Source organism: Pseudorasbora parva, chromosome 5, assembly GCF_024679245.1.
Source record: "Pseudorasbora parva isolate DD20220531a chromosome 5, ASM2467924v1, whole genome shotgun sequence".
In the NCBI taxonomy this organism is placed as follows: Eukaryota; Metazoa; Chordata; class Actinopteri; order Cypriniformes; family Gobionidae; genus Pseudorasbora; species Pseudorasbora parva.
The window spans coordinates 26,750,180-26,777,615 of NC_090176.1; the positions used below are offsets into that span (position 1 = coordinate 26,750,180).

General features: G+C 37.7%; 1 protein-coding gene across 1 annotated transcript in view; it reads right to left on the reverse strand.

Moving 5' to 3' along the window:
• zmym2 (zinc finger, MYM-type 2) overlaps positions 1-27,436 on the reverse strand; it is a 41,281-nt gene that overhangs the window by 5,608 nt on the left and 8,237 nt on the right. Inside the window, exons 5-22 of the mRNA XM_067443651.1 lie at positions 26,863-27,075; positions 26,307-26,454; positions 25,935-26,050; positions 25,648-25,770; positions 24,375-24,525; positions 23,997-24,169; positions 21,913-22,078; positions 21,797-21,828; positions 21,542-21,683; positions 21,328-21,455; positions 15,963-16,128; positions 15,542-15,676; positions 15,264-15,373; positions 14,889-15,078; positions 14,392-14,522; positions 10,363-10,477; positions 9,273-9,515; positions 4,038-4,173 (exon numbers count right to left, since the gene is read on the reverse strand). Coding sequence (XP_067299752.1) covers positions 4,038-4,173; positions 9,273-9,515; positions 10,363-10,477; positions 14,392-14,522; positions 14,889-15,078; positions 15,264-15,373; positions 15,542-15,676; positions 15,963-16,128; positions 21,328-21,455; positions 21,542-21,683; positions 21,797-21,828; positions 21,913-22,078; positions 23,997-24,169; positions 24,375-24,525; positions 25,648-25,770; positions 25,935-26,050; positions 26,307-26,454; positions 26,863-27,075 — 2,618 coding nt within the window. The remainder of the gene's footprint in view (positions 1-4,037; positions 4,174-9,272; positions 9,516-10,362; positions 10,478-14,391; positions 14,523-14,888; positions 15,079-15,263; positions 15,374-15,541; positions 15,677-15,962; positions 16,129-21,327; positions 21,456-21,541; positions 21,684-21,796; positions 21,829-21,912; positions 22,079-23,996; positions 24,170-24,374; positions 24,526-25,647; positions 25,771-25,934; positions 26,051-26,306; positions 26,455-26,862; positions 27,076-27,436) is intronic.

Sequence of the window (27,436 nt, forward strand, 5' to 3'; positions counted from 1 at the left end):
AAAAATATGGCTTTTAATCAGATACAGCCATTCATCTATGATCCGGAATCAGACCCAGAGGCTGCAGTTGAACAGGAGCAGCAGCAAAAACGACTAGAGCAGGACGTCTGTATGTGGTAAGTTACAAGTTATACACTAACTATATAATATGCTTAGCGGCTTGTGTTATTTACATATTTATACTTGAATTATATCGTCGTATTTTTGTCTTTGAAGGTGTACATGTGGGAAGTGCAGTTGTGCACGTGTGTTTGTGTGTTTACGCGTGGTTTGTGTAGACAATTGTAACGTTAGTAAGCGGACTGGTTTTGCACCGCAGGCTAGTGTTTACATAGATAGACACGGAATAGTAGCGCATTTGAATGAAGAAGCGCGCTTATTTAGTTCAACATATTTCCCCACTCTTTGTGTATTGTTGTTTGGAGTGCTTTTACAATACACAAACATAAAGTTACACATATAGTGGCCAGCTAAACAAATGTACACGCACTACACATCGCATGCTCCATTGATCAATTAACTATACGTGATCATGTTTGGGCTACTTGATGAGCATAGGCAAAGACACAGACATTTGAAGCACTCTTACTCACAGCCTGCGGTTCTAACGTTAGGACCTTTATCGTTGGGACTGCTCCATCCTTCAGCATTAGGCGATTGGAAAAGCCGGCGTCAAGCTGGGCCTTGTTTATGAAACAGTCGGCACCGAAATGCAGCGAACAGATATAAACATTCGCCCAACTCAGTTGCTGATCCGGAAAAGCAAATTACATCCACTGTTGCCTTAACGCGGGGTTTTTGGCGAATCTGTGCAGGACTGTCTTGGTCTGGCAACCAAAAACCCACTTTTTTGGTGACATTGTTATGTGCTATGTGTAATTGTCACCTGTCCAGCATCCTACAAACCAGCGTTTTGATGGGCATAGCCTGTTGCTTTCGCTCTCTCCCTCGCTCTCTCCCTCGCTCTCTCTCACGCGCTTCCGGTAGAATTGTCCGTAAGGCCCATACAAGGAAATTCCGCCCCCACTAACGTCAATGGGGGCGCATGATCTCAAAAAACTTGCCGAAACTTATGACTAACCGGAAGTAGTATTTTTGACAAAGAAATACTCCCATCAAACGTCCACCTTAACTTTTGAAACTTTGTCTATGTTTAGTATGGGATTCCAAGTCTTTAACAGTGTAAAAAGATCAGTATGCATGAAACAGCATTTCACCCCCCCTTTAAGCATCTTATTTATTTATTTATTTATTTTTTACTGTGGTATCGATTTAGTATCGATATATCGATATTTTAGTCTGATATCGTATCGAAGTTATAATTTTGGTATCGTGACAACACTAGACACCACAAATGACAAGCATGAAATGATAATGATGTATAAATTGTAAAATTACCTAAATTATTGTTCAATCTTATTTGTGAAATGTAATCCCATGCAAACTGGTTTCAATATTGCGTTTTTGCAACCGTAAGCTGCACAAAATACGGGCAAAATTGCTCGCTCTCCGTTGACTCCGAATGCTAGCGTTGAGTGGAGAGACCCAACCAATATGGCGGCGACGCTGGATCACGTTGCAGCACCTCATAAGGCGTCTATGTATATTATGTCTATGGGCGAAACCGCCCAAGTCGTAAATCTTAACCGGAAAAGGAAGTAATAGGGCGCAATATGCAATGGATGCAGACAAAATGATTATACAATGTTTTGCTTTCCGCACATCTTTAAAAGTCAGCAAAACATTTCTCTCCTAAGGCAGAGAAAAAGAGGAGAGCCCTCCCTTGATTGCAGTTGACGTCATTCGCCTCCATCCCTTTTTTCAATGATGTATAACTCACATTTACTGGGGAATATCTGATTTGACGCAAATGCTCGTGTCCGATACAAATCGGATTTATTACCACATAGGACTGAGGCCTGAATCCGGTCTGAGCATATCGGAATCCATGCGTCATATCATACCATGTCATATCCGATTTGTGCCACATAAGAGGAAAAAAAAAAATCAGAATTGGGTCACTTGAACCATGCAGTGTAAATGGAGCCTTATTCTTATAAATATTGAATGGTTAAAACAGTTATGCTGCTTAATATTTTTGTGAAAACATTCTACAATTTCTTCAGGATCACTGAAAAAAATACAACAAACTTTAATGTTTGATAACACACAATGATCAATCAATTTTATGTGTCCTTGTGTAAGCCTTAATGTCATTTTTGTTTGTCCAGTCTGTTTCAAGTTTTCAAACTGTTCACATTAATACTTCAACCAAACAGGAATTCTGACTGCACTGCTGCATCACCGCAGGCTCTCTTAACAGAGTACGTGTCCTCATACTACAAGTGTCAACACCATGTTTCAGGATGTGAACAGCAAATGTTATAATCACTGGACACTGCTTGGCTCAAAACTATTTGAAAAGTAATATAACTATTTTGATAAGTAGCTAATCATGGTCTTGGGTTGACCTTTCATCGAAAAAGTTCTGATCCCCGGCCAGATGATCTGCACACTTCTTCTAGATACAGTTCTTAAAGGTGCTCTAGAATGAGTTGAAACAAGAAGTTAAATTCTTCTCTGATATCTACATAGAGGGTATGTGGCTTATTTAAGGGCAACAATTGTCCAGATACAGTTTTACAGGTCAATTTACAACCCTAGAAATTGTCCCTAGGATGTAATGCTGTTTTTGCCTTATTTGGAAGGGTCATGAATATTAATGTTGAGCTCTGCTCGGCTTATTTCAGCAGCTCACAGCACACAGCATTTCAGTTGTTCAGCGAAGCAGCTCTTGAGTCCTGACAGAATACAGACCGACTGAATGACACAAAACAGAACATCTCAAATGGAGATTGATAAAAATGCAGCCTACTTGTTTATTGTTTTCAGATCATCCGCACATGAGAGAGCTCGCATGCATATGGTTGCCAGATTGTACATGTTTAGGTAAAACACTGGGTAGTATACATGTTCTTTTCACAGAAAAGCTCTGTTTGGCGGATTTAAATTACTGAAATCTGGCAACCGCAAACACGAACGCTCTTCCTTCCCTCAGACAAAACCAAAACCAGTGAATTTAGACTTTTCATCAACGATATTGCATGTTTATATGTTAGTCACAATGTGACTGTTAAGTACTCAAATACAAGCATGCAAAAACATCATACTGAAGTTCTCAAAAATATAAATGTATATATTTTTACAAAATGAATAGCCTTGTCAAATGTCTGTCGTTTTAACTTATATGGTGGAAAAGGTGACGTTTGCTAGAAGGATTGAGTGAACGATCTGTAAGCAAAGTATATGGTTGTATTTTGTAATACAACAAAATAATATTACCCTTTGTCATTAGACACACTAGTTTTGTATGGTACTTGGTGTTTCCTATTGTTACTGTACTAGCATCTTGCGTTATCTAGACAATGCTGTCTCTCCAAGAAACTTTCAATTTAATCAGAATCAATAAGTGGATAAAATCGCTACTTACTGCTTGCAGAAATACAGTTGTAATTGACACTTTCTTCAGTTTAAGATGCTGAGAGAAGCTTGCTTGAAATGGGCCGAACAAACAAACGATCTTGAATTAAATCGTTGTGGTATCCGATTGTAAACATCAACCATGACTGTTGACATTTTTTATCTGTGGGAAGGGTAAAGTCCTCACGTCCCCTGCACAGCCTGGAACATGACGCGTGTCCGAGAGCTGCTGTTTTTGCTATCCTCGAGTGTCATTTGTTTACCTGCAGTCCCAGTTACCGTCAGTTCCGGCTGACAATGCACATGTTGGGGGCATACATATAAATGATCCTCAACGATTGCGTCACGGTTGGGTTTATGTTGTGAATTACTTATTTTTCCGTGGTGTTTTTCATGCACGAGATTTACATAAGAAGTAGGAGGCAATGATGCTTGAGACTCACAGTATGTGATGTCCATGTACTGAACTCTTATTATTTCACTATGGCAAGGTTAATTCAATTTTTTATTCTAGGGCACCTTTAAAATGTTTAACATAAGTAAATGTTATGACTCACCACTTCGAAAGGTAAAGCTCATAGAGTCGGCACTCGTGTTTCTTAACAGGACAGGGAGCAGATCCTCCTGAACCACTGTCCGCCTCAAAGTTTGAGTCACAGTCATCTTTACGCCTCCTCTTACTCCCTGATTGCTCTAGGGAAAAAGGAAACACCTTCAGCATCAGGTACACAACAGACAAAATCATTTTCTGAGAATAAACATCTGTTGCAGAATAACAGTAATACTGATAACAAAAAAATATAGAACTACATTACTTTTTAAAGTGTACACTGAGGTTCAAATGTTTCTGATCGGTATGATTTTTTAAATGTCTTTAGAAGAAGTCTCTTATGCTCAACCAAGGCTGCATTTATTTTATTAAAATTACAAAAACGCAATACAATTGTTCAATATTATTAATGTAAAATAACAGTTTTATATTTGAATATATTTTAAAATGTAATTTATTTCTGAGATGCAAAGCTGAATTTCCCAGTCTTCAATTTCACATGATCCTTCAGAAATCCTTCTAACATGCTGCTTCTCTGCTCAAGAAACATTTCTTATTATCAGTGTTGAAAACGGATGTGTAAAACACTTTTTTTTTAAGGATTCTTTGATTAACAAAAAGTTAAACAGCATTTATTTTAAATAGAATCTTTTGTAACATTATACAGTGGTGGTCAAAATTGTTGGCACCCCGGTAAATATCATCAAATATGTCTGTAAAAATATTAATCTGCATTGTTTATCCTTTTGATCTTTTATTTAAAAAATTCACAAAAATCTAACCTTTCATTTGTAGTGGACTTTAAACACTTTAAAGACTTCTTAGTACAGTATGCAAACGAGTTCCAAAGGAAAAAAAGTATTTTTCTCCTCTGCCCACCAGAGGGGGCACAAACTGTGTGCCTCCTCTGGTGCCAGCAGCCAATCGCAACAGTGGAATGGAGACGCGCCAAATTGAAATCTCCTCCTCATCGGAAAATGATCAAAAGTACCCTTTCAAAAGACACTCCTTGTTTTAAATCTCCCCACGTGAGAGAGACAAACAGTTCACCTAGTTCGGAGTCTGTCCGGCAAGGATTAGACTGACAGAGCAACCAAGTTCAGAGCCTCTGGTTTAATCAGAGACAACAAGAACCGAGGATCTGAGTCTACAGCTTGTGAAGGAGCAACATATACGACAACGTTCTGAGCCTCCAGCCTGTGAGGAAAGAGACATTAACCAACAATTTTTTATCCGAGCAAGACAACTACAGCATTTCCTGAGTCTCCATGCAAGAGAGACCAGAGCAGATTGACCAACTTCTGAGTGTCTGGCCCAGTGAGGCAGAAGACACACAGAGACATTTGCAAAATGGTTAACCTCGGAGAGTAAACCTACCTTTTAAGGTTCCTTCATCTGAGTGTTCCAGATTAAGGACCTTCTGCACCTACTTCAGGGCCTAATCTGCATGTTCCAGATTTTAGGACCCCAGGAGCAGTGTTGTAGTAGAGACCAGCTCATTCGAGTACAAGTCGAGACCGAGTTCAAAAAGGGTCAAGTCCGAGTCAAGGCCGAGTTTAGAGAGGGTCGATTCTGAGTCGAGACCAGAGAGCCGGTGCGATATATTTAGATATATTTACAGATGCCTCATTCAACCGATCCACGCAGGCACTAATGATGAATCTATACAGTTCTGGAAAAAATTAACAGACCACCTAACATTGATTTCTCAATGTTAAGTGGTCTCTTAATTTATATTTATATGATATAACCGAAGGGCGGCCTTCTGTTAGACATTCTTTGGTGGAGATGCTCATTTTATTATTAATTAAACAAGGTTTGGATTTCTTTTTTAGTGACACTTTTGTCCTACTTTGTAAATATATTAAAATAATAGTTGAGACACAATGCAGCTGCAATGTGAATTTCTGGAAAATGCGATCACTGGGCGGATGCCAGGTGGACACAGCGCAAAAGAGAAGCGAGAGCATGAGCGCAGGCCTAAAAAGTCACTTGCAGACTTCTACAACGAACAAACAACTAAGCATTAGCTGTCAAAATGCATATACAGAAATGATTAGTTTCTAATCTTTGTGCTTTCGCTCCACATGTCGATGATAATTGGAAGTTGTTCCCTTTGCTTCTGTAACTGATGTACCGCAGAATTTGCACATTGGAGAATTTTTTTTTTTGTCTTACTACATATGAACTTTTACTACTGTGGATCTTATATGCAAACTGAATAACAGATGTAGCAGACATTTTCACACAGTTATGAGCTAGAGGCTCGCTCCACATGACATCCTTCCTGACCGGAGTCCTGCTACCTTCACACTAAAGTTATTCATGCGCAGTTACGCTTAAGAAAATCACACATCATTGGACATGTCAAACATCCATTTAAAGAAATATTAGCATAGAGTAATAATCATGAATATTTTGAATGGGACTTGAGTGGACTCGGAAATAATTCCGAGTCCTAATATGTTAGAGTACGTGTCAAGACTGAGTCCAAATGCACCCGAGTCCATGACGAGACAGAGACCATTAAAATATGGTCTCGAGACCAGGTCTGAGTCTCTAGTACAAATCACTGCCCAGCAGATCAGCATCCCACAGATCTTCGTGTTCAAGGCTGTTGAAACGGATTCCAGCTTCTTTCCCCACTTGCATCGTCGCCCAGCAAAACCAGTGGAAGAAGTCATTACCATCGGACTGCTTACTCAACCACCTTAACCAAACCTCTTTTGAGAGACCTTGGCATTGTTGTATATTGTCAGCATATGATTTTCTAATTTACATTAGATGTAATATAACTGGTGCTAGTTGATAAATAATCTTTTGTTTATTTGTTTGATACATAATAAAGTTCTTTACCTTAGTTTCAGAAAAAAAAACGTTCCATAAGATAACGTAACACTTCCATAGTCACTAGGGCTGTCCTATTTTTGCCCCCGAGTAAAATATCTAAATGTTAAAGTAAAATATTATAAGTAAAATATTGAGTAAAATATCTAAATGTTAAAGTAAAATATTAAGTAAAATATTAAAGGAAGTCAATTTCCTTTAATATTTTTTTTAGCACACCAGGGTGACAAGGGAACACGAAATTGTTCAGCTATGATGTCTTGTTTCACATTAGTACAAATATGTGGAAGCACAAAGGCCAAATTCCCTTAATCATTCATCACAATGCGTTAAACCAAAGAATATACAGTAGTTCTGATGTGCAGCAAAAGATTGTTGAGCTTCACAAAATAGAAAGTGGCTGTAGGCATTTCCACCATCAGGGCAATAATTAAGAATTTCAATCAACTAAAGATGTTAGGAATTTGCATGGAAGAGGACAAGTGTCTATATATCATCCTAATGCATCGTGAGGAGGAACGTTTGAGTGAGTTGAGCTTTTTGGCAGCAAATCCACCAGATGGTTCTGGTGCAAAGAGGGATTAAAAAGTACCCCATGCCCAAGGTTAAAAATACAGCGGTTTCTTTAATGTTGTGCAGGCCTTTTTTTTTTTGCTGGAGGTCTGGAACATCTTGTTCAGATACATGGTATAATGGATTCTAGCAAATACCAGCAGGTCAAAAAATAAAATAAATAAATAAATAAAAATCGCAACCTGATGGCCTCTGCAAGAAATCTTATAATGGATCGTGGGTGGATCTACCATCAGGACAACAATCCAAAACATCAAAATCAACATACAAATGTGTCACTGAACACAAAATGAAACTTCTGCCCTGGTTGTCCCAGTTCCCTAAACTGAAGCCTATAGAAAATTAATGGGATGAACTGAAGAGAAGAAGCATCAACATGGATATGGGAATCTGAAGGATCTGGAGAGATTCAGTATGGAGTGGTCTGATCTCTTGTAAAGTGTTCTCCTAACTCATCAGGCAGATATTTTAGGAGAAGACCCAGAGCCGTTATCTTGGCAAAAGGAGTTTGGAAAAAGTATTTAATAAAATGGTACCAATAATCGTGGCCAACATGTTTTGGAGAAAAGCATTTATCATAATGTGATTAACCTCCCATTTTCAGTTCTTTTACTTCAACGAAAGGTTAGATTTTTGTACATTTTTTAATAAAAGATCAAAAAGGATAAACAATGCAGATTTTTTTATAGCTGTATTTTATCATATTTACCAGGGGTGCCAACAATTTGACCACCATTGTAAATGTTTTTACGGTCACTTTTGTTCAATTTAATGCCTCATTGCTAGGGGTGCCACAAGATCTCACAAGACTAAAATGATTTCTCGTCAAGGTGAAAGTTAGGATAATGTGTCACCACTATATTTACGTTACATCTCCACTTTAGTTTTGCCATTTATAGAAATAAAAACTATTTAAAGGGGTCATGAACTAGCTCTTTATTATACTGTTGTCTGAGGTCAAATTATGACGTTTGTGGGGTTTTTTTACATTCAAAAACATCATAATGAACAAGTAATGGGCTACTTTCTACCTACTTTCTATGGTTTTGAGCCTTTCTCAAGGAATGCTCAGTTTTTATGGGCACGCGGCACGCCACCCTGAAGATTTGGAAGTTAACACCCACTGTTATGATTGGATAAGCTGTGCATATTACAATGAGCCTCAGATCCCCAGTGAGTACACATGAGGAATTGTTTTGAAAGCGTGTGGGAAAACGGCAACTGGAGTGGTTAAGTATTTATCAAACAAACCATGATTAATCTCTAATCCACCTGAAATTAATTGGAATGATATTTTTTTATTACTTGGCCTGCCTGATCGGTGGATATAACCATTAACCATGCATCACTAACACACACACACACAAATCAGCATGATCAAAACTTCTGCGATTCTCCTTCAAATATAAAGTCAAGAGAATAAACAATGCAAACCAGGAAAGGAATGTTATTTCACCATCTAAGATAGCCTGTCAGCAGATGAAGGTTTGACCAGGTGAAGGTTTCACAAAGTCAAATTTAAGATTTTGAAGACCTTTTTAAGACTATTATGAATTCCATTTAAGACCTATATCACACAACCAAAAAAAAAAAAAAAAAAAGGTGAGCTAGCTCGCCTTCCAATACTTACAGAGGTGCCAAACTTTTTTTACTCAGGACATAAACCACAAACATAGACTGTCCTTCTCTCTCACCTTTTTGGACCAAGCTCTAAAAGGACTTATCACATCTATGGGGCACTGATATATGCCTGACCCCATGCAACTTCTTTTTAAATGATTTAAAAAAAACTTTAAATGGCAAGTGTATAAATTTTGCATACCGTGCTGCTCCTGTGAGATGGAGGGGATGCGTATACAGACGGTGGTCTCATGGCTGTGCTGTTTGGAACTGCTAGGGCCGTAGACGTTTCCAAATGAGAGGCGTAAGTGCTGTTCAGAGGTGCGAAGACCAAAGTATTTGGTGTTGAGATATAGGAGGGATCCCAGTAGGACTGAGGGGGTCTGCTCCCCCAGCTGGCCGCTGCTCCACAGATACTGTTCTTCAACACGACCCCACCGAGTACCTTAACAAAACCACTCATACTTAACACTGATCATAACAGTTCATGCAAAATATGTTACTTTATTTCTAATAAACAATCAAATTAGACAACATTCAAAATCAGGTTAAAGGTAGGGTAGGCACATTTAATTTTATATAGTCTCAGGAACAAAATGTTCGTCCAATTATTGCATTTGATCCACATGCAATGATAAGATATCCAACCTGCCTGTCAACATATGCATTTCCATACCTCCATACACCCTGCTCACGCAGACATCACACGTAATCAGCATGTTCTAGAAGTCTTTGCTGAGTTAAAAACACCATAAATAAACAGCAGCTGCCTTTTACAGTTCCACCTGAACCAAAACAACAAGCTTATGCTGCGTTCACACCATGTCGCAACTAATAACGAGATGGCAACCCGGAGCAGTTCTTGTCCTCAGACCATTTCAACACCGAAATGAATCTGCAGCACTCAGGTGGTATAAGTTTGAGCTCTGCAAGTGGTTTCCGTTCATTGTTACTGAACTTTTATTTGCTTTGATACATGAGAAAATGTAATGGCGTCTTTCGTGTCGCTTTGCAGACTCTGCTATGCGCGTTCATATTTTTTTGAACGAGGTGTGGTTTTGGAGGTGAAAAGGGATAGTGAGATCTCATGCTTTCAAAGTTAGCCTCTCTGAAATTGCCTACCCTACCTTTAAAGAAAGACTACATATACAAAGCACTTTTTGTGTGTGAAATGTCCTCATAGTTGGATTGCGTCAACAGCACTTTTCAGAATGTGAACAGCAAGTTATAATCACTGGACATTTCTAAATTTTCAATCTTCACAGTTTCTATAAATGTATTAGTGCTTTTACCATCAGGAAGGACACAGGGCTGCCAGTCTTTGAGGAGCTTGTTAAGTTCTTCACCAAACATGTGGTACTGTGGGTCACTGAAGAGGTCATCTGTCCTTCCCTTGTCCTGCAAATACTACAAAGCACCGACAAAAATGTGATAAACATGACAGCAAATCACATGCGTAAAAAAAAAAAAGTGACTGGATCAGTCTCCAATGAGTAGTGTGATGTGTCCTCATAGCAAAAGCATCAACATCATGTTTCTGGATGTGAACAGCAAATGTTATAATCACTGGACACCACTTAACCCAGGAGTGCTCAAGTCTAGACCTAGTTTAGTTTCAAACACAACTTTACTACTTAATCATGGTCTCTTTATTTCTCCTTTTCAATTGATGGGAACTGATTGGGAAATTTAAATTTAATTTTATTCAGGATTGTCTCATCACAATACGGCTTTGATTTTTGACATTCAAATAATTTGTAACAACTTTTTTCTTTTTTAAACACGTTATACTTCATTATTATTGTATGTGTTCACTCCATCATGGACGTGTTGTGTAGTCACCCTTTCCTTTTCGCTTTTGACAAATTATTAAAATCTCTCCTAGAATTCTATGGGTACATTTTAGAGGTGGATGTGCGTGTATGTGATCGTTCCGCATTGTGGAGGTCTTGGTGTTGATACTTCATTTCTGTGTATTTGTGTTCTGGCTGATTTAGTGATTTAATTTAGTTTTTTCCCCATTAATTTCTAATGTGAGGTCTGGGAAAACCCTAAACATACTGAGGGGGACTGTTTCACACTAATATACAACCAGATATTCCACACAAAAAAAACATTGTTTTTTAGAGCTAGCAAGTGTCGACAAAGTCATTAAAGGAGTACTTCAGCGCTGGGAAGATGAATCTGTATTTAAACTGGGTCCTCAATGTAGTAGAAATGTGAAATTATTTTTTAATTTGGTACCTTCTAGACTGAAAAAAGACAAAAAAATTATTTTTGTATCATGGGGATGAAAGACTACAATTCCCAGAATGCTTCGCTGCCCTGTGAGGCCATTCCCAAAGCCACCAACTTGATTACAGTGACTGAGTTAGAGAAGACACTACAATTAAAAACTGAGCGTGTCTATTCAATATAATGAGTGAGTCACAGCGCGAGTATCACAGCACTGAGCACTAACTGCACGAGTGAAAAAAATGAGCTGATGAGGTCTCGTGATGAGAGCTGAGGTAATAATCGCGACTACACTCGCGGCATACATTCACAACGCGAGTTCAGTCTGGCACGCGTTTCAGTTCATGCCTTTGCAAGCTTAACTTTCATAGAAATTAATTTAAGAAGTTAGAAGACTTACATTGCTCACCATAGCTACGTTTAAATGAGTGCCTGTAGCTGTGAGCTGAGCTCTCCCTGCGCTGAGTGTAATCTCCCATCCCCCATGCGCAGATTCAAAACATGCGGAAATAGCTCCCTCTGCTGGCTGTAGTCTTTAGCCTTTGGCCAAACGTTCCTCCTATGATGCAAATATCGTCAATTTGCGTCATAGGAGGAATTTTTCCAGAAATAAAATGCATAAATCTCTTGTCTCAGGGGGATATGAGGGGGGGAAAGCACAATCATTTGAATATACTCCAGGGTTTCTACTGATACAAAGCCATATGCTAATCGCTGAAGTAACCCTTTAAGACTCATGCCATTTAGATGATGCTAACTTTATCAAACGTCATTTGAAAAAAATATTTTCAAAATAGTACAAATAGCATTTTTTTGTATATTTGAAAAACAGTTAAGCTAATAGTTTGATGATTGTCAGTAATTTGTAAATGAGTTTAGTCATCTTCACTCTAGCTTGCTAAAAAAAAACTATGTATCATAAAAATGTAATTACAATGCCTATTAATCTGTTGAGTTACATATGGTCAATAAGGCAATAGATAACTATTTGTATGTCTATCCACCTTATTTTTCAATGCGGAAGTAAGGCGTTTTGTACAAGAATGTGAGAGACGTATGATTTATTAGCTGCTACAGGGAAATAATAATATATGAATGTGAAACTGTAAAACTGTTTGCACTATGAACAAGTGTGATTATAATTAAGACAATATGTTAAAAATAATATAGTGAGAAACAGCTCGTTATGCTGCTTGATATTGCAAACTGGTGTTTTGTACAGCTAAAAATAACTGAAAACGAAAGCAACATTAGAAATACAAAGTGTAGTTGAAAAGTAAGGTGAGTAATACTTGTGCATGCTTATTTCCCTTATTTTTACATTTAGATTACCTTTATTGTCAGCTAATGCTCACTGAAATGTAACCTTTAAAATCACTAATAATCTAATACTTTTAAATCACACGAAAACTTTAGCAAATCTCAAAATTAATATAATTTTTTATACTGTACATTATAATGTTGTGATGATACTTGTTGAATTCAGACGTATATCTGCAAATTAAATTGCAATGGCCATTAAAAAAAAAAATTGTCTTCACAATTTCCCTCCCCTGATTCAAGACTTGAATTGTGTGTGTGTGAGGAGAAAGACAAAATTTGCAGTGGTGGGGGTGCCTAGGACATATTTGAGAAGCACTAGTCTAATGATCTTCACAGCTTTAATGGGCAACTAGTGTTTATTTTGTCACCTATTTTTAATTTAGTCTTAGTCTTGTGCTAAATGTCCTTGCTAGTTTTCACATATCTTTTTTAGTTAGTCAAGTTTTAGTTGACTAAACGTCTAATCATTTTAGTCAAAAGAAAACTCAATATCTTAGTCAAGTTAAAACATTTTAGTCTTTTTTTTACATAAATTATTTCTGAGATTATTTCTAATACCATTTCAGTCAAATAGTGCTTCACACATCTCAAATATTGGTTAAATGTTATAATTACCAGACAAACTACACTTGATGAATGATTTTTGTTGAATGCAAAATGCAACTTTGTTAAATGTATTGATTTCGATCCGTATCAATTCATATATATAGCCTACTGTACATATAAGGGAAAATAAGTTTGCCTTTTTAAGTACTATTTTAAACTTTTCTTGGGTTAAATTATGTTTGCTCGCAATCATTAAAATTAATTTGTGTGTGCTTACATAAGCATAATAAAAGAAAAATATTAGGATGCAAGGTATTAATGTTTTAGAATGTCACATTTAAAGCAATCTAGTCTAGATACATGTATATTTATTTAATTAAAGAGCCATACAGGCACCAAGTGGGTAAACCATGGAATTACAAATGAAAATTGTTATTTTCCAGCCACAAAATGACTCAATTTGCCTCTTTGCATCGGAATTCTCTATTTCAACCTTAATCACTACACTAATAGTAATATAAATAATAAATATATTAGAAAAGAAAAATATTTTAAGTGATCATTAATGGACCATAAATAGTTTTTACTACCAAGAGATCAAAATGTTCATTACTGTACTGTTTACCTGTAGTGAAGCTGTTCAAATGTATTGACAACGCTGGCTTGAGCTGCAGAGAGATGAACGCAAGTCACCACTCTGTTATTCAATGGCTTTCTGGCTTTACTGTTTTGCCACATTAAGTGCGCCAAAACGCTATTTGTTGTTTGAATTAAAACTTTACAAATTTGGCATGAGATTTATTTGGCCAGAGTGAGAGCGTGAGACAGAGCCTGAAAGCGTGTGCCTCACGCAAAATGCTGTAAGACTGAGACCTGTACTTGAGCAACAACAGCGCAAACTCGCTTCGGAATATTTTGAAGGCATATCGGATGAATATTCTACTCTCTCTCGTGATGAAAAAGTAGAGATGATTGTTGATGAAAATGAAGCAAGATTTTATCTTAGTTTTTATTTTATGCAAAAGTATAAAATTTTAGTCTCTTCCTTTTTTGTCAACAATAATGCATGTTAATTTAGTCTTAGTCAGCGTTTTTGGACATTGGTGCAGTCTCGTCTTAGTCATGAAAAAAAAGGTTGTTGATGAACATATTCTCGTCTGACGAAATTAACACTATGGGCAACAGAAGTGCAAGACTCAGGATGTGGACAGTCTCACCTTCTGGATGCTGAGACAGAGGTAAAGGAGGCTGTCTGGTGTATAGTGCTCCCCGTTGGGTCGACGCACCTCTTTAACGAAGCAAGATAAAGACTGATTCAGCTCTGCTGGGCTCAGGGACAGGAGACTGCCTATGAGAGAAATAAATGTACCTTGAACAACATCAGTACAGCATTAAGAGACTTTAAGATTATTTTGAGGACTTTTTTTTTTTTACACAAACATGGAATAAGGCATGTTTTACAAGTGATTATATGATCAATTCAGATGGGAAAAAGTGCCCTCATAATTCAAAGTGATCAACAAAACTTTCAGAATGTGAACAGCAGTGAAGTTATAATCATTGAGCACATATAAACAACAAAAGTCTCAAACAACCCAAGCTTGAAAAATGTCCCTGGGACCATCTGGCATTACAATCTACAAATCAAGCATCAAGCAAAATATGCATGAATGAACCAAGTTTAATTTTGAGGAGGATCAATCATGATGAATACCTTGATTCTGGCTCTCCTTTCCTTTGGACTGACTGGACGGTGAGGCTTCAGATGTGGCCCATCTCCTCCATGCGTTTATGCCGTATCTGGAGCTCAAGGGGAAAGTGCTGTCTGTTGCTGAGGGCTCTACTGTTGGTGATGAGGATAAGGAGGATGAAGACTCGTCCTCTACTGCCCGTCTCTTCTGACCCTGCAGCAAAAGTAGGTCAGAAACGTTAGCAAACACACACTCATTGTTAACAATCTCCTTCTGTGACTATGAGCCTCATATAAAACTCAAGCAATCACGAAACATCAGCATGTGAACAGCAAATGGTTTTCTAATCACAGGATCGCACTGAATGTGATGTTATTTTGGGTGGATTCGTTCATTACCCTCCTCCTGGTTCTGGGCCGAGGTGTCTTCTCTTTCTCCTCGGCCAGGACTGGAGGCAACGAAAAAAGCATGTCTGTATCAAGACTCTCAACCAGGACGGGCTCTGATGCTGGAACAGATCAAAGCAACATGTCTTCACAACGTATAATTTTGCATCTTGGAAACAGTGAATACATATTCAGAGAGATTACTAGAGGAAATTGGTTGATTTAAGGTAGACATTACGATTTGTAGCATCTTTTCCAATAACAATTGTGTTCATTTGGTGGTAGTGTACCTAGGGGCAGGTCCTTCTCTAGGTCCAAATCTGGCTCATACTTGTCTTCCTCATCCTCTTCTGAGCTACCACTGCCATTTTCATGTTTTACACTTTCCAGCTTCACTTCTCTATTGATCTTTTCACATTTGATGTCTACACAACAAAACACAAAAAACAGATAAAAAGACAAGAGGTTTTGGTTGTAGGATTTCATCTAATGTTGTATTGATTCAAGATGATGGGATTTTTGACAATTTGTTGTAAACAAACTCAAGAAAAAAGGCTGCAGTGACGTCTTGAGTCTGTTTATAACAAATAAACTGACTCAATACCTCATACAGATTATCTGAAAAATAAGAATCTGTGTAAAGCGAAGGCAGTGACTCAAAAAGTCTTGCTTCCATCGGTCAAAGGTGGATGGCTCCTAACAGGTTCTTACTTGAGAATTTGGGTTTCTCATCTTCTTCATGTGCAATCACTTCAGCCATCGCTATTAGATCAGCTTCCAGAGGGTCAGAGGGAACTTTGGCTTTAAGCTCATTGATGGTCTTCACAATCTGCTCAGCGTTCTGTAACGTGGTTGGTAGAAACACTGGCACAGGCACCTGAAAGCACCAAAATGAGCCAGAGCAATGAAGGTCATCTCCATGAAGGCGTGTTGTTTTAATATATTGCAGACTACTCACATTTTAATAAAAGAAAAAGTACATGAATAGAATAAATATTTTAAAATACAATTAAAACATTTATAAAACAAATGTTTTATTATAATATATAAAATACATATATTATAATAAAACATTTTTGTTTTATAAATGTTTTAATTTAAATGTAATAAATAAAATAATGTTATAAGCACACCATTAAGCAGGGGTTTTCAAACTTTATGATGCCAAGGACCCCCCAAATATGATGAACCCCCTTCCTAAAACCCATATTTATATATATATATATATATATATATATATATATATATATATATATATATATATATATATATATATATATATATATATATATATATATATATATATTTTATTTTTTTTGTGTGTGTGTGCAAGTTCTCCCACTTGGAAATCACGGAGGGGTCTGAAATTGCATTCATAGGTGCATGTCCACTATGAGAGACATAATAAAAAAAAAGAAATCCAGAAATTACATTGTATGATTTTTTAACTATTTATTTGTATTATACAGCTGCAAATAAATATTTGAACACCTGAGAAAATCAATGTTAACATTTGGTACAGTAGCCTTTGTTTGCAATTACAGAGGTCAAACATTTCCTGTAGTTTTTTACCAGGTTTGCACACATTGCAGGAGGGATTTTGGCCCACTCCTCCACACAGATCTTCTCTATATCAGTCAGGTTTCTGGCTTGGAGAGAAACACAGAGTTTGAGCTCCCTCCAAATATTCCCTATTGGGTTTATTTATGAGACTGGCTAGGCCATGCCAAAACCTTGATATGCTTCTTACAGAGCCACTCCTTGGTTGTCCTAGCTGTGTGCTTCGGGTCAATGTCATGTTGAAAGACCCAGCCTCGACCTATCTTCAATGCTCTAACTGAGGGAAGGAGGTTGTTCCCCAAAGTCTCGCAATATATGGCCCCGGTCATCCTCTCCTTAATACCTGCACTGCACTAGTCGCCCTGTCCCATATGCAGAAAAACACCTCCAAAGTGTGACGCTACCACCTCCATGCTTCACAGTAGGGATGGTGTTCTTGGGATTGTACTCATCATTCTTCTTCCTCCAAACACATTTAGTGGAATTATGAACAAAAAGTTCTATTTTGGTCTCATATGACCACATGACTTACTTCCATTAATCCTCTGGATCTTCCAAATGGTCATTGGCAAACTTAAGACGGGCCTGAACATGTGCTGGTTTATGCAGGGGAACCTTCCGTGCCATTCATGATTTCAAACCATGACGTAAAAGTAACTTTGGAAACGGTGGTCCCAGCTCTTTTCAGGTCATTGACCAGCTCCTCCCGTGTAGGTCTGGGTTGATTTCGCACCTTTCTTAGGATCATTGAGACCCCACAAGGTGAGATCTTGCATGGAGCCCCAGTCCGAGGGAGATTGACAGTCATGTTTAGCTTCTTCCATTTTCTAATGATTGCTCCAACAGTGGACCTTTTTTCACCAAGCTGCTTGGCAATTTCCCCATAGCCCTTTCCAGCCTTGTGGAGGTATACAATCTCTAGTGTCTTTGGACAGCTCTTTGGTCTTGGCCATGTTAGTAGTTGGATTCTTACTGATTGTATGGGGTGGAAAGGGGTCTTTATGCAGCTAACGACCTCAAACAGGTGCATCTAATTTAGGATAGTAAATGGAGTGGAGGTTAACATTTTAAATGCAGACTAACATGTCTTTGATGTTCAGAATTCTAGCTGATAGAGAGGTGTTCAAATACTTATTTGCAGCTGTATCATACAAAAAAGAATTGTAATTTCTGGATTTTTTGTAAACTATGATGTCTCTCTCAGTGGACATGTACCTACGATGACAATTTCAGTTGGGGGTTAATAAAGGTCTTCTGAAGCAAATTGATGCATTTGAGTAAGAAAAATATCCATATTTAAAACTTTATAGGCATAAATTAAATTATTTAGCTTCCAGCCAATCACCTTTCGACTTACGGAAAAAGTGTAACTCCTCACGCAGTTCAAAATCTTACGCTACATTTAACGACTTTGCACACCAGTTACTCTCGTCAGACGTAGCTTAAGCATTTTTAACTGCAAGAGATGTTACACTTTTTCCATAATTTGAATAATAATTAGATAATTTACTTTAGGCCTATAAAGTTTTAAATATGGATATTTTTCTTACACAAACGCATCAATTGCAAACTTGGCAGGGCCAGGACATTTTTTTTATAGAACTCTGTGTTCCTCTGAAAGAAAAATGTCATGCACAGCCACACCTAGGACGACTTGAGAGTGAGTAAATCATGGGCTAATTTTCTTTTTTGGGAGAACTAACCCTTTAAGAATGCTGCCTTACAACCCCAGTGAGCAAGATTAAGGGGACTATAGTGAGAAAAACTCACTAGAAAGATACAAAACAAACATACAATTCTGGAAAGTATACAGCAAGAAAGGAAAGAAACATTTAGAAATTAAACCGTTAGAAAGTTTGGTAGACTTCAAACATTTTTGCTTTGACTTTTTATTCTCTGACGTTTTCTGGGGACCCCTTAGAACCTTCTGGAGGACCCCTAGGCATAAAGCATTTACACAAATGGACTTTGAATTCTACTGCATTTTCAACTGGTAGAGGAGCCTGACTCACACAGACATATACAGACTCATATACATACATACTAAAACAACATATACATACATGTCAAGAATAATTGTTGAATTATTAAAAACAATGTACTCCCTAAGGGGGCAATGTGTTTTGTGTTTTTACTATGTGAAAGTGTGGATGTATAGTGTTGCCAGCGTCAAAGATTTAAGTAAAATAAACTAAGGCGGCCATGCGCATTATTTTTTGTAATAATTTAAAATCTCAGTTTCAATTATTCTGCTTATACTATGGTTAACAAACCTCAAATTAATTTGTTCAGATGTTTTATTTCAAGACATTTGTCAGGTTTTTGTCCATAAAATGCTATTCTGTGTAGGACTAATTTCTAATGCTAGTCTAATGCAGTTATTAGAGAGACTCATTAAAGGGTTAATTCACCCAAAAATTAAATAGATGTCATTAATGACTCACCCTAATGTCGTTCCACACCCGCAAGACCTCCGTTCATCTTCGGAACAGGGTGTTTTCACACATGAAAGTCTGCACCAAGGTCCAAACCAAAGTTTGTGTTTTGATACATTGTATCCATTTGGTTAGTTTTGGTTTGCTTTCACATTGCAGTTATGCAGGCGCACTAAAGAACTTTACATGACGCACTTGCGTCCTGTCGTCATCATCTACGTAGGCTGCATCTTAACATTTATTGGTTTGTTAGCGGACGTGCGTCTGACGACTCAAGTGTGTTGTCAATTCAGCGGGTAACTTTGACAAGAATAAATTAACAGACGCATATTGTTGACAATACTATTAATATTATGTCATTACTATCTCCAGCACCAACTATACTCGAGGCTAGTTCAAATTCACCAAATGAACATCCTTGTTCTGCAAACATTTTATCGGCGCCAACAGGAAAGGAGGAGAAGACTAGGCTACATTTTAGCCATTAAAGGGTTACTTCAGCGATTAGCATATGGCTTTGTATCAGTAGAAACCCTGGAGTATATTCGAATGATTGTGCTCCCCCTCCTCATATCCCCCTGAGACAAGAGATTTATGCATTTTATTTCTGGAAAAATTCCTCCGATGAAACAAATATTGTCAATTTGTGTCATGGGAGGAATTTTTGGCCGGGGGCTAAAGACTACAGCCAGCAGAGGGAGCCATTTCTACATGTTTTCAACTCATATGGGGGATGGGAGATCGCACTCACAGCTCAGCTCGCAGCTACAGGCACTCATGGAAACTTCTTGAAAATTCTCAAATTCATTCCTATGAAAGTTAAGCTTCCAAACGCATGAACTGAACACGCACTGAGAATCTATGCTGCGAGCGTATTCGTGTTTTTCTCTGCTCTCATCACGAGAGCTCATTCAGCTCATCATGAATGTATGTAATTTGACTCCTGCAGCGTTTGCACTGTGTGACACTCCCTCAGCGGCTAAATCACATATTGAACAGACACTTTCAGTTTTTAATTGTAGTGCCTGTTCTCTAACTGAACTGATTTTATGAAAAGGAATGCGGTCGTGGTGGGAAAGTGATCCAGTAATCTAGTAGCGGTGGCTTTGGGAGTGGCCTTGTAGGGCAATGAAGAATTGAAGCATAGAAAATTCATTTTGGTCCAAAAATAACAAAAACTACGATTTTATTCAGCATTGTCTTCTGTTCCCTGTTTTTTTTTTTTTTTTTAAATCCTCAAAAAAAGATTCAAACGATTGTGAATTAGTGTACGTGATTTCAGGAGTTTGACACGCAATCCGAAGCATGAATCAATACGCTAATTCATAACTGTTTGAGGACTGAACACAAACAGAGAAGAGAAAACAATGCTGAATAAAGTCGTAGTTGTTGTTATTTTTCAACCAAAATGTATTTGAGATGCTTCAAAAGATTCTAATTAACTAACTGATGTCACATATGGACTACTATGATGATGTTTTTATTACCTTTCTGGACATGGACAGTATAATGAGCTTCCATACACTCTCGGACTAAATATAAAAAATATCTTAAACTGTGTTCCGAAGATGAATGGGTGTGGAACGACATTAGGGTTAGTCATTAATGACATCAATTAAATTTTTGAGTGAACTAACCCTTTAAGGCAGCAGAGTCTCTACTAATAGCAAAGCTAAGTTTAACTGTTTCAAGAACAGCAAAATCACCACATTGCTACTGACAAATGCGTTTGAATCTTACTATAGATGTATGCATGGGAGAGAGAACAAGAGAAAAAGTGTGTGCTTTACATAGTTAATAAAACAACTTCATGAAAATATTGTCATTTTTATCCTATTGTTTGTTAGAATTATTTGTTTTATCAATGTCTTTGTGTTTTTTTGTTTTTTTGCTGTTGTAGGCTGGAAACCCTTTGAAATGACAGAAATAATTAAGGTGGACTATAACTACCTGGAACTACTTTAGTTGTGTGTTTACTGCTAAATAATGGAACAGCTTAAAACATTCATCAACCAATCAGAATCAGGCATTTAATAGCCCATAGTGTATAAAACACAATTCAAAATAACTAATTTACTTACCGGTATAGGTATTGCAATAGGAGTGGGTGTAGCCTGAGCATAGAGGTTCATGGGTACTGGGATGTAAACAGGAATAGGGATTGGAACAGGAACATACTCCTTTCCTGAGCCTTCCAGGCCTGCCTCATCTGATGAGAAGCAGAGACAGAAGCACATAACCCTCTTTTCCAGAAAGTTTATGCATTTGTATTGTCACAGAACAGAAGGTGCTCACCTGTCTGCAGAGGTTTGCTCTGCATGTGGGGTTTGCAATAGGTGGCCTTGGTCATGGTAAGGGGCTTACAGAGGACAGCTTTATTCTTCACATCTTTTAGGACCCCTCCCCCGGCATACGATACAGACCCCTGAGTAAACGACTGCAAGTCACAATAAGAATGGATTAAATGTAATCAAAACGCATGCTCTATCTGTGCCAATCTGTGGATTGTGTTTAAGAATTATATTCAGTCAAAACTGACAGCCTCCTCACCATCTTAGATGCTTGGGTTGGTCCTCCAAACCCTGTAAATGGACCAAAGGATTTTAGTTTAAACATGACTGCATACAGAATATGCATATTTCCAGATGTGGGGTTTTATATAGTACCTAAAGCTGTGTTTTCCGGGCCTTTCTGTGTGGCCATGTCGGGTTCGTTCTGCTGGCAGTAGAAGCGCAGGAGACACTGTTGGTCACAGAAATGCTTCATCTCTGCACGCCACTGCACAGACTCTGTCAGGTTCCCCTGTACCTTACAGCAGTCGCAGCGCGCCGCCTAGTGGACACATCACAAAAATACAGTGATTTCAAATTACTGCTGCACAGATTTGGGTCAAAGATTATAACCGGTAATTTACAAGAGAAATTATTTAAAGTATGAAGGATCTCATATCAGCAGTTTCCCTAAAAATGTAATCCCTAATAGATTTACATTTACATTTTTTTCAAACGTCAGTTCAATGCAACAAGTCAGTCTCATACAAACCTGATTCCAAAAAAAGTTGGGAGACTGTACAAATTTTTAATTTAAAAAATAATGCAATAATTTACCAAATCTAATAAACTTATATTTTACTCACAATAGATAGATAACATATCAAATGTTGAAAGCAAGATATTTTGAAATATGCCAAATATTGGCTCATTTTGGATTTTGAGAGCTATACATTCCAAAAAAGTTGGCACAGGTAGCAATAAGAGGCCGGAAAAGTTAAATGTACATATAAAGAACAGCTAGAGGACCAATCTGCAACTTATTGGGTCAACTGGCAACATGACTGTGTATAAAAAAAGAGCCCCTCAGAGATGGGCAGAGGAGGGCACCAATCCCCCAATGCTGCGGAGAAAAATACTGGAGCAATATCAAAAAGGAGTTTCTGAGAGAAAAATTGCCAAGAGTTTCAAGTTATCATCATTTACAGTGCAAAATATCATCCAAGAGTCAGAGAATCTGGAACAATCTCTGTGCGTAAGGCTCAAGGCCGGAAAACCATACTGGATGTCCATGATCTTCTGGCCCTTAGACGGCACTGCATCACATACAGGAATGCTACTGTAATGTAAATAACACCATGGGCTCAGGAATAAATCCTGAAAACATTGTCGGTGAACACAATCCACCGTGCCATTCGCTGTTGCTGGCTAAAACTCTATAGGTCAAAATAGAAGGCACACATCTAAAAATGAACCAAAAGCACAGGCATTTTCTCTGGGTGAAGGCTCATTTAAAATGGACTGTGGCAAAGTGGAAAACTGTTCTGTGGTCAGACGAATCAAAAGATTATTTGTAGAAAACTGGGAAGCCATGTCAATGTCAACCGGACTAAAGGGGACCAGGACAACCCAGATTGATATTAGCGCTCAGTTCAGAAGCCTGTATCTTTGATGGTATGGGGTTGCATGAGTGCATGTGACATGAGCATGTTACACATCTGGAAAGCTACCATCATTGCTGAAAGGTATATCCAAGTTCTATAACAACATATGCTCCCATCCAGACGTAATCTCTGTAAGGGAAGACCTTGCATTTTCCAACATTAGTAGACAAGTAGACATTGCCAGACCACATACTGCATCAATTACAACATCATGGCTGCATAGAAGAAGGATCCAGGTACTGAAATGACCAGCCTGCAGTCCAGATCGTTCACCCATAGAAAACATTTGGCGCATCATAAAGAGGAAGATGCGACAAAGAAGACCTAAGACAGTCGAGCAACTAGAAGCCTGTATTAGACATGAATGGGACAATATTCCTCTTCCTAAACTTGAGCAACTTGTCTCCTCAGTCCCAAGACAGTGTATGAATGAGAGAGTAAATGGTGATGTGAGGCCAACATGTAAAGCATTTTGGATGTCCATGGGTCTGTTAAAAGTGCTATATAAAAATGTGGTCCATTTACCATTTGTCCCAAATTTTTGGAGATGTGTTGATGCCATGAAATTAAAAATCAACTTATCTTTACCTTAAAATTATAAATTTTCTCAATTTAAACATTTCATGTGTCATCAATGTTGTAGTCTGAAAAAAAATATTGAAATTTGAAACGTCCACATCATTGCATCGTGTTTTTATTCACAATTTGTACAGCGTCCAAACTTTTTCGGGTTTGTACAATATCGTGTTCAGCAAATTAGCAGAATTATCAGGGCTTTAACACATGATCTTAAAATTAGGAATCAATTCAGTGTACCTTGTAGTACCAGTCGTGAAACTTTGCAGCACACGTCTCGCTGCAGAAGTCCCTGCTGACTCCGTCTATCTGTTTTGTGACAGATTTCTTACACATCTGGGTGCAGTGGTTGCAAGTGACACACTTCAGGCCAAGACGTCTGGCAAAATCCTGCTTAAACAGCAACTTACAGCCTGCAGACGGAATAAAAAGACACGTGAAATATCACACCCGTCATTATAACTAAATGTATTAATTTAAACATAAAATTCATTAGAGCATTGTCCTCATACCTTAAAGATAAAATCACAGCATGTCATGATGTGAACAGCAGTAGTTTAAATCACAGGACAATGTACATATGCGCCAAACAATTCTACTGTAAACAGAAATAATGACCTTCACTACAAAAGGGCCTCTTCACCCCAGAGAACTTGACAGTCTCATGCAGAGTCTTCTCTTCCTGACAGTATTCGCAGAACGTCACTATGCAGTGGAGCTTCTTGTAGTCATCACAACAGGACTTACTGCAGAACTGATGCACTTTATCCTGAGGAGAAAAGATATTCAGGCAAACTAAAATCTAAATTGTCATTAATTTCTTGCCCTCATGTTATTCTAAACTTGTATGTTGCATAGTGGTTCGACCGACATATTGGTACGTTTTTATTTTCGGCCAATGTGTTTGAAGCAGGACTTTTATTTTGGTGTTGCTGAGAATGCTGGATCTAAGAACGGCAGCGACCGAAAACACAATGCTTCTATAATCCATCTTCATTAGTTAATGCTCTCTGTTTAACCGCTTTGTCTAATAAATTACTAAAATGAACTGTTACACAAAGAAAGTAAACTGTGAACAATCCAGAGTTTGCTTTTATATTATTAATAACAGAAAGACACATTTCTACTATAAGCATTCAGCAAGTAAGCATTTACATAATTTTAACAAATCTTTGAATATCTAATGAATATTTAAGTTCACAAACCTTGCAGACTTGCTCAAATCTAGCTGTCAAAAGTGTGCATTTGTAGCCTGCATGGATGTGTTCCTCTGTGCGTAATGGTCAGTTATGCTTTACTGGAAACGCACGATTGACAAACTTTAAACCCTTGATTTTAAACTATGCTGCACACTATTCAATTGCTGACTATGCCATATTCATGTCATTTCACTGCGCTGCGTGTAAAATCAGTGTTACCATGTCTTTATTTGACAAACAAACATGATTCCCAGTGGGCACAAACTTACCAGATTAAGAAGCGCCCTGTTGGTTATAGTGTTTACTTCCTTTTTACTCATTTTTTCAAACTATTTTTGAAATACTGTAATACGATTACAGAATAAAGAAGTTGCAATCTGTAATTTATTCTGTTTAACTTTGAGATTTCTTTTTAATTAATTTTCAAATTAGACTACTTTTTTTTTTTTAACGATTTTATTAAATATAAATTCAAGTAAAGATATTGGTCGACCACTTATTTTAAACAAACAAAAAAATCTAAATAACAAAAAAGAGAAAATAACAAAAACAAGAAAAATAACTCTGCTCCATGGAAAAATACCAGTATATGGGTTTGAAACAATGTGAGTAAATAATGGCAGAATATTAATTTGGAAGAATAAAAGACTTAAATCTTAATAAATGAATAGAGTAATTGAAAATGTTATCACCTCCCACTCCAGAATCTCTGGCTTCAGGTTGAAGGAACCACGACAGTAATTGCATTTCAGCTGAATGTTCTCTGAAGCTGAAGTAGGAAGTTGCCCATTGGCTGAAGTTTGGATGGTGGCATTCTGCAGGGGGCATTTGGATAATAAAGCCACCAGTAGAACATTACTACGGTGTACTTAGACATGGACATTCCTAACATTTAATGAGGCATGTACTAGCTTGAGTTCTTCTATTCCGGGTTCTACAGAAATGCCAGATATAACAGCTTTAATGGCATCTGAAGTACCTGGAACTTGGTGACACATTGTGAACTGCAGAAGCTCAAAACCTTTCCTTCAGGCAGAGTTGCCTGATATTGAGGTAATGCATTTCTCTTACAGAAGTGGCATGAAGGCTCAGAATCTACAAATACAAACAAGATCAAACATGAGCTGACATTTATAACATATGCAGTTCTTACAACCTCAAATCTTTGACTCATGAAATGTGGTAAAAACTACATTATATGTACTGCAGAACAACATTTTGCATATTCAACACATGACTATCACATGAAAACCATATCAAACTTAGGCATTAAGGGAACACAAATGTAGGTGTTTGGCACTCATGGAGTGGGAGTCACAATACCAGCTCTAGGTTGTGATTATCTACTCACTCTGTGCAGAAGTTGTGAATTTGCTCTTGGTCATACATGCTGTGGTGCAGTAAGACTCCATGGCTCCATTTGACCCAATACACTGAGTGGCATCAAATGATCTACACATCACCTTACAGCCACTACACTGCACAATCTTCCCATGAGTCTGTGGAAAGAGAAGAGAGAGAAAATATTAAAAACTTCAGAACTTGGGCTGCACAGTAAATAAAAGCCGAAATCACAAAATGGCTTGATGTGATTATCAAATTATAAAGGCTGATTAAATTCAATATGTGCTGCATATTTCAGAGTGAAGCAAGGCACTGTGTTCTTTTACATGTGTGCAGCATGATCAGGTGTTTTCAGTGTCTTAGAGTGGCTTGGTTCACAGTACATGCTGCTCCACACAAATTAATCTCTGCATCTTCTGAGTTTGGGTCACATATCATGTGTTTGTGAATAAATGTAAAAAAAAAAAAAAATTGCAGAAATAAGTGTGCAACAAGATATTCAAAGAACTGTGGCATGTGAACCTTACAGTTTGACTTTGTAGTGTTGACCTACAAACACCAACCTGTTTATAGTCCCTGATGCAATTTTGACAGCAAAAGCGTTTCTGCTGACCGTCGATGAGTAAAAAGTGGTTCGCGGTGGCACGACTTGGTAGGTAGTTCCCGCACTGTTCGCAGCAGTTCATAATGAGCCCGTTAGCCATACGGTAACGATTAAAGCACGCGTCACTGCAGATCTTGTGGGTCACGTTCTTGAAGCTCACCTCGTGTCGAATCTGGGGAAGATTTTAAAAAAAGACATAAAAATTATGCATTGTATTTATTGCTCGATTAATGTTATAAATCAACAAATAGACTACTAAATTGGTGTAATGGTCTTTACTTCTGTTACCAAGGTGATAGCTATGGATACACCACAAATACAGTCAAGGATGGCAGTAACCATGGCTACACGGCTGAAGGGGCTTGAGACTAAAAGTGCTTGAAAATTATATTCTATAACGCACAACAATAAAAGGTGGGTGAAAGTGACACCACTTGGGTTTTCCATCCAATTTCAATGAACCTGTATTACAGATACAATAAGTGTGTCAGCTGATTGTGACCATCCTTCATAATTTGGAGCACTTTCAAAGG